The sequence below is a fragment of the Eptatretus burgeri genome, chromosome 4, assembly GCF_056783735.1.
Source record: "Eptatretus burgeri isolate ZD-2024b chromosome 4, Ebu_testis_v1, whole genome shotgun sequence".
Taxonomy (NCBI): Eukaryota; Metazoa; Chordata; class Myxini; order Myxiniformes; family Myxinidae; genus Eptatretus; species Eptatretus burgeri.
Window position 1 is genome coordinate 96,720,458 of NC_140964.1, and position 8,739 is coordinate 96,729,196.

General features: G+C 40.1%; 1 protein-coding gene across 3 annotated transcripts in view; it reads left to right on the forward strand.

Annotated features, from left to right (window-relative positions):
- Positions 1-4,335, forward strand: part of LOC147028714 (ephrin type-A receptor 7-like) — a 468,482-nt gene extending 464,147 nt beyond the window's left edge. For 2 of the 3 annotated variants that reach the window (XM_085879380.1, XM_085879381.1), the window contains one exon: positions 241-4,334. In XM_085879380.1, the coding sequence (XP_085735506.1) occupies positions 241-355 (115 nt within the window). In that variant the 3' untranslated portion in view covers positions 356-4,334. Of the gene's footprint in view, positions 1-240 lie in introns of all 3 variants that reach the window. The other variant, XM_085879384.1, reaches the window with a different exon arrangement.
- Positions 4,336-8,739: the final 4,404 nt, after the last annotated feature.

The following is an 8,739-nucleotide window of genomic DNA, read 5'->3' on the forward strand; positions in this document are numbered from 1 at the left end:
GTTGAATGCTCATTGAAGGGTCATCTTTGTGCTTTTTGCGATGCCAATATATGCTGACTACAAAAATGCAATTTGTCTCAAACATTTCAAATCAAAGGATGGTAGATTGAAAGGGGCAAACACCATAGACCATCACACTAACCACGTTGCATCACATGAACATAAGACAGTGTAGAATATGTTGATATTATTGTGCTTTTTAGTCTTTTCTTTGTGTTTCCTTCTGCCCTCTTGTTCCAGGGACTTGGCAAGAATTGGAGTCACTCTTGTGGGTCATCAGAAGAAAATACTCAACGGCATTCAGATCCTTCGTGCACAGATGGTCCAGATGCAAGACTCAGGTGTCCAGGTCTAGAAGCATCAAAAACGTTGGAAGGACAACCAAGCCCATACAGCTTTTATCCTACTGGATAGGAAACACCTCGCTCAATTCCCTCTTATGTACACTTTGTGGAATAAACATTCCATTTGTACATTGCAATGTTCAACGAGAAATGCATCAACAATTTACGGACCACAACTACTAGAACACGGGGAACTTCTTTCAGATGACGTCAGGTTACACATTGTTCTAAATACTCAGCACAAAGGCTCAGAAACTGTTCTACTTATTTATTTCTGTGTTTTTTGCATTTTTCTTTTTTATTATTTTCCCATTGTTCTTCAAAACTCCTTGACAGCTCATCACAACTCAGCCAAGGTCTCACATCACGTCTGACCTGTTCTTCCTTCACTATAACACACAACCTGGAGCAAGCTTCAGGAACAAAGTTTGTGGGGCGTGTGTGCTGCAAATATTCCACAGCTCGGAGAATTTGTGCTTCCTCACGTTGCCACATTCTTTCAGGAAATTGATTCGGCTGGCAATCCCATTAAAGTGTGAGAATCACTCAGAGGAGGCAATGAAATGGCTGATGGGATCGCTGGGCCTGCTTTGACTCTATTGCGTCTAATTGAGTAGGCTCTGTTCTATTGTGAACTGAGCGGCGTACACAGACGGGAGCTGCTGGCTGAAGAACCAAGATACACAGATGCATGAACAATGCACCATTCGTTTGTAAGTGGGAGGGGGGGGGGGGGTTGTCTGACCACCCACTTTGTCTGTGATTCCCATTTGAAAATATTCTCTTACAAAGTAGGATGTGATGTGATGTATCTTCTCCACACATATCCAAAAATGATTCCTTGAAATTACAACCAGTTCAGGATGCTGTTTCACCCCAGAGACACAAAGAATCTTCACATACCAATAAGTAACCCATAAATATGTTCAAAACTTGAAGGACAGTTCATGTAGATGTTTGAAAAATTAGTGAGTGAGTATGTGCGTGCGTGATTTTTTTTTTCGTCAGACAGAAACTGTAACGCGCAGTTTGACTCGATCTAAAATACAAGTCTTTATGTGTTCTTGTGCTTGGGCCGAGGCCCTTTTCAGACAATTTATTTCACAAAATTATTTGCAATACCTATTTTAAATTCATTACACGTTGTAAAAACCACAAAATCGCCTTTTAGTTTCAAATTTAATTCTGATGTCGATACAAGTTTTACAGGTAATAATTAATCATCAAAATTCAGTAAAAACAATTAAACATAGTGACTTCAATTTGCAATTTTGGCCTTACATTCATAATTCCATCAAGCATGTGGAAGCACACCTATATTTTTTAGAGAACGACGCATGAAGATGATCAAATCAAATCAACATTCAGCCCCACGTAGAAGTAACACCAATGTTGAAATATGTTTTACAATAATCAATGCTAAGGGAATCGCACGCGCAACTGCAGACCGTGATCGACCCTGATTGGACCCGCCAGTTACAAACTGAGCCAATGCCTTTGTGGATTCAAACAATGGAAATCCTTTCATTGAAGAGCATGCAATGATGTCACTGCCATTCCCCTTAACAAAGCAACCAATTTGTAACGAACGATGGACACCTTGGACTAATGACCATGACGCGTTATTAAAATACCTTGTCGGTGAGAACACAGGTGTGCTACCGGAAGAGATCATTTCAGTTAAGCTTGTATTTATTGGCAGGAACATCATCCACCCGCTCTCCTCTCTACGCTTACAAGGTCCTCGTCTGCTCTCCTTACATGAGTTGTGTTGCTATGGATTGTACTTGAACTTGACATGTTCAGCTATGCTTTGTACATAATCGCTGTAGCATTTGTTTGTCTGTCATTTTAACAAACACAAAAGAGCCAAGCACTTGTACTTAACCATAATTTTCAATATAAATAATTGTTTGACTTTTCCAGCTTTAGTGCAAAAGAAAAGTTGTTTTGATCGGTGTCGGTTATGTTTATTTTCATAGTTTTTTTTTTTTTTGCCAGGACTTCGTAATTGTTTACCGTTTCATTATCCCGATAATGATCGAAGGTTCCAATATTTGTGAAATACTTTTGAGTTGTTATATCTAAAGATATATTTTGTAATACAAGAATTTGGTGCATGGCTAACACGACATGTTTAAGTGTGTAACATTTTTAAAGCACTTGTGTTAAAGTGTTCACATGTTACATAAAATGTATTTTATTTCTCAGACTGCAGGGTCATGTGCTCAGCTAGATCTCTGTTTTCATCCAGATGACCTTTACGGTTGGTCACATTCTCAACATCTAAAACATTTAAACACTTAATTTACGTTCTGTGTGTGTCTGCTGTGCATTTGTTTTGTTTTTCTGTTTTTTCACCTAAAATGGATAATTTACTGCATTGCAGTCTTTCTTTGACATAAGGTGTCCATATATCGTATACTCTCGATTCGGATCGAGCGCTTCCTTGTGAACACGCGAGGAGATATATTTTCTTCCTTGTGAACACCCTCACTCCCCTCTCAGATATTTTCTTCTGATAACATCTTCCAAATGACACAAAACTTTACTTCATAACGATAAGCTTTCATGTGTGTATAGTAGTTCATCATTGGATTGCTCCAAAAAAGGTGATCTGAAACATCACTTGGAGCCTCTCTCTGCTCCTCCAATGAATCCGGTTCTCGAGCAATAAGTATACCGATGGACAGTGATGTGGGAAGACCCTGGAGATTTGAAATTAAATCTGTTACTATGTTCGGATGATGAGGAATTCATTCTTGCATCATTCTGCTCAGCAAAGGCGACAAAAACTACAAACCCCCATAAGGTTATCGTCATTTGTTTCACGTCATATCTGTTTGTGGATGCAAGGGAAATGCAAAACCGACAGGGCCATTGCTCATTAATTCTCACCTTGTTTTCCTTGACACCACCTCCGAAACCAGGGACTGACTTTGCTTAAAATTATCCAATAAGTTACCTTCTTAACTTGCTCCTGCAGCTCTTGTCGTGTGTGATTTCAGCACCTGTGAAGTGTGAGCTGTCACTGCAGTCCAAAGCAGTAGGCATTACTAAGTCAGAGGTACTCCTGTGGTCCTCTTTCACTCATTTGAGTCGAACCATATTTGTCTTCTGTTTTGAGTTGATTGGCATTTGTATCAGAGAGAAGATGTACAGCACATCCTTTACACTGCTTCATTGATTATTTTTGTACATTACTGTGACTATGAGATTTTGTTGACCGATGTAATGATATGTAAATTTAAACATTTGGTTCATTGCTGCAGTGATGCGTATGCCCAGCCTATCCCAAGCACAGTCGCAGGCAGCGGCCTGTGTTTCAGATGTCTGGCGCTGGGGCACCGGTTCCTGAGTGCCACATGTAAATACGGACAGCTTCCTGACACGTGAGCACGTCATGAGTTCAGACCAGAGCGGAGCGATGCTCAGACCTGTTGAAGGATGGCAGAGATTATTTTGAAAGTGCTTGCAGATTTTATTAAAGACTTAGATGAAAACAAAGCTGCATGGTCTGGTGTGAATTTGTGCAAAGTATGTGTGTGTGTGTGTGTGTGTGTGTGTGTGTGTGTGTGTGTGTGTGTGTGTGTGTGTGTGTGTGTGTGTGTGTGTGTGTGTGTGTGTGTGTGTGTGTGTGTGTGTGTGTGTGTGTGTGTGTGTGTGTGTGTTCTTGCTCAAAGAGAAGTGCAGCCTGTATAATTTGTTTTAGTTTTGTTATTTTCCGCATATTGCCAACCATGTACATGAGGACATGGACCGATAGGTAAAAAAGAACATAAACTGCAGCGTTTTGGTTTTTTTTCCACGTTGTTCCATTTCTCCTCCTTCTCCTGACTTTCCTTCTACTTCTGTGATTGAGAGTTTGTACCTGTATCCAGCCTGTTCACCCCCTGTGTTCTTCCTCCTCCCCTTGCTCTTGTTCACCCCACCCCACTACCCCCATATTCCCATTGTTCTTTTCATTCTGCTCTGTGTTCTCGCTCCTCCATGAGCCTCGACTCTGTATGTAATAAATAAACAAGAAAACGGCACTGGGTTGAGTGCATACCTCTACCAGGCTGAACATTTTAGTTTTTGTATTCCACCGAAAGGCCAGATCTGCATTCGGACATCAAACAAAATTTATTCAGCTTGTTCTTGTCACCTCGCCAACTCATCCACCTAGTTTTGTCATAATCAATCCCCAACTTTTTGAAATATCATGCTATATATCGGTTTGGCCCTATCTCTCAATGGTGAAGAATCATGAAAAGTTCAATAATCTGGATGTTTACCAAAATCGAATCAATTCGTCCTTGTCTCACACGCAACCTGTCCATCAAGTTTCGTCCAAATCTGTCCACAAGCTTTTGAAATATCCTGTTCACAGACAAATAGGAGTTGTCCAGTCCACCTTCGGTGGCGGAGGTGATAAATACCAATTTTGGAGAAATGTCCATGAAGACCTGCTTTCCTCCGTATGATGAAGTCGATACCCTGTTCAAATTTACAGCCTGGCCTAAAATGCAAACTCTATTTTCTCATTGCATTGTAAAGTATTTCATAATGGTATAGCGACAACTTTTGAATAATAACAGAAGTAAAACCAGAAGGGCACTCGGTAGAGCGCGTACCTCTGCCACACAATGCCTGATCCATGAGAACATATCGGGTCCAATACATTTTTGGAATATCATGCCATGCAGTACTATAGCATTTTTGGCCCCATCTCTCAATGGTGAAAAATCACTTAAAAAATTAAATAATTCTCGTATCCAGTTCCAGATTCTGATCTTCACCAACATCAATGGTGAAGAATCACTTAAAAAAGTATCGGATCCAGATCTTCACCAAAATCGAATCAGTTCGTCCTTGTCACACACCCAACCTGCACACCAAATTTCATCCGGATCCATCGACAACCTTTTGAGATATCTTGCACACAAACAAACAAACAAACAAACAGACAGAGAGGGATGAAAACATAACCTCCTCACCTCCAGCAGTGGAGGTAATGAAAGTTTATGGTAATATTTGGTTTCAACTTTAAGCTCTTCATAGATTTCATTTTGTCGCTTCACTTTTTTTGCTGAATAACTACTGGTGGCAATTTGTTTCATACTTGTACATCTCTCTTGTATGTACAAAGAAAACTAATTGGCTTCAGCTATTTTTTCTTAATCACAGATGGTTTTCTGCACTTGGTATCACAGGGGTCAGTTCATGAGATGTGGGAGTGTGTCCACGCCAGCACCTGACTCCGATTAATGGCACGGCTCGGCGGACCATGTGGCTACGTATGGCGGCCAAATGGAAAACATTTTGTCGTGTTAAACCTCTGCGTGTTTTTCCAGCTCGTAGGCCTTGCAAAAAGGCGGTACTCCAACTTCAAAGGCATTCAAGCAAAAGACCACCTCCTACACCTTTCCCTGAAAATGCACACGTTCAAACGGACAGGACTTAACACAAGTCAGCCCTTGCCACCTAGACATCTTGGCAGCCATTTGCTGCGGACTTGACACCAGGTGCTTGTATGCTCAAGCTCATGTATAATTCGAAACCACCTACCTGCTCTTGCTTCCTCGTTTTAGATTGTCCCTTCTTCGTATCAATTGTGTTCATAGTCCGATTTTATAAAACATCAAGATTTAATTGGGAACAGCGTCGCATCTATTCATTACAAATGGAAGTGGATCCGTTAACCAACTATATTCTCCTGGTGTTTCCCAGAACGTGATAAATTAATTACTTCACAACTTGAGAAAACTTTCAAAAATTCTCATGACTTGGTGGAAAGGCTCACTACTAAAACAAATCAGGAAATATCTCATGAAGTACAACCATGACCAGAGTTTCCAAAGATCGTGTTGTGTTTTGCTTTTTGAATAGCAATCTCTTGATCCAGCCAGACCAATTGTACAAAGGTTAACGGTTGACCTTCATATTAAGCAAGGTAAGCATTTCCTGCTGGTCTACTGCACTGCAAGACAAAGTTGCGAGCCTCCTGTGACCACATGGAAAATATGGAAGGCATGGGATAGGAGGAACGAAGTAATGAAACAAAAAAGGTCAAGCATTCCCTCGAGGTGCGACTACATGCCCGAGCTAGCACACTCTGGATACCAGGTTTTCATGATTTCATTCGAAACCTGAGTCTCATCTTCCCTCTGAGTGCTTTCCTGCACATTATGGAGAAGGACTCGGTGGAATGGCCTAAGGGCCAGCAGTAAAACTTCATGTCAAGTGTGGGTTCTGAAGTTGGTTTTGCTATTAAGTTTCTGCTGTCTAGTCATCATGGAGGTATTTTTGTCGTGAGCTTTCTCTTTGTCTTTGGGGGGGGGGGGGACATTCGAGAAAAGCAAACAATGCATCTGATGTGTGATGACTTAAATGATGTAATTAATTTTCTTGTTTTTTTTTTTATTTCTTGTCATTTCATGTATTGTCATGCTATTTTTATACTCATATGAGCTGACATGATGACTCAGAAGCAGAGGAAATACATTTTAGATAATCAGGCTTTGATTCCTGAGCAAAAGACAAATTTGGTGCTTTGCATTGATTCGTATGGGGCAAGTATGTATGAAAAATATAACATCGTCCTTCAGAGGGGCAAGCTGGATGTCAGAACTGTTTGGATTAGCATGTGAGTGGACATTAAAGGATTCCAGGGTTGCATTTCAAAAACAGCAGGCAACTGTTTGATGGTGGTCAACTTAAATATGAAAAGCATTTTAATGTTGGCATGATTGTAAATTGGGGCAGTCATTTAAATATATATATACATATATTACTAAAACTGTCATCATGTATGTATGTATGTTCCCGAAATACAGCCAAAACGGTACATGATAGCACAAATTTTTTAGGGCCACCTTACTCACCATTCTCCTGCGGTGTGCAGTATCAAGTTTTGTTCAAATCGGGCAACGGAAAAATTATTTAAAAAATCAACTCCCGATTCAGTCAAGTACTCTTTGGGAGAATTTGATCAATGCAAACAACCTCAACGGTATAGTTTGCTGGAGCTATCTTGTCTTTTTTCTCTCTCTTGAAATGATTATTTTTCATCAACCGCTGTCACAACGGGAACCCAACGGGTTCACGGGTCATCTAGTATACTAATAAAACGCTGTGCGTGTGTGTGTGTGTGTGTGTGTGTGTGTGTGTGTGTGTGTGTGTGTGTGTGTGTGTGTGTGTGTGTGTGTGTGTGTGTGTGTGTGTGTGTGTGTGTGTGTGTGTGTGTGTGTGTGTGTGTGTGTGTCACGGACTTCTTATAATATCCTGGACCAGCAACGGCCTCTGTCGACTGAAGTCGCCATGTTGCGTTGCCAATCCGAATTCACAGATTGAATATATTAATCTGTGCCAAATTTCTCGCTGGAAACAACATTTTTGTCCAGCTTAATAAGAAGAACAGGATTTTCATTTCACTAACAACAGTCTCCGCCGCCCATTATCACTACCAAGCTAATATAAGCTCTGCAGCACGAATCAATATGGTGAGATTACGAGGTGTCACAATTCTCATGAATGATTATCATATCATATGTCATATGATCTGATGATAATCAGTGTAATGTTTTGATGATAATCAATGTAATGTGTATAGCTAACCCCCTATGGCCTATAATATTTGTATTATTATAGGCCATAAGGTGGTAGCTTTCAGCTACCCCCTATAATAATAGGCCTTATGGCCTATAAATAATTAATAATATATTGACCAATCATCAAAACATTGAACAGACATCGGACAACCTTAATAAATATGATCTATAATCTACATACTACCCTATGGCCTCCTATTAATATGTGTATATTATTGAGGGGAGCTTTCTGTAGTAGGTCGAAGCATATTGAACCAGTACCAGTCTCATTAATGTTTTCATGATTGATCAATATATTATAGGCCATTGTGGGTAGCTTAAAGCTACCCCCTATGTGAATAGCTTAAAGCTTCCCTGTGTGGCCTATAATATATTGATCAATCATGAAAACATTGAACAGACATTGGACAACCTTAATAAACATGATCTATAATCTACACACAAATGAGACTGGTTTAATATGCATTGACCTATAGAAGATGACGATCAACTATTATAATCGCAGTAGGTTGAAACATAAGACATGTCAAAACCTAGGAGAAACACTTCAATGCAAATGGTTAGTAAACTATTGATGTGCAAATAGGATCAGTTTGCTGAATTTCTTTCCTGATGGGTTTATCTTTCAATCCAGTGTTCATGGTTCGAACAACATGGTGGAGACGAATCTTTGTGTAGCACTCACAGATGTGCTGTATGAGAGAAAATGCATGATTACAGTCTGCCTCAATCTCAAACATGTGATCACTAAGCGAGTCAAATGCACTCGATCCTACTTCTGCCAACACTGATGCAGAGATTGC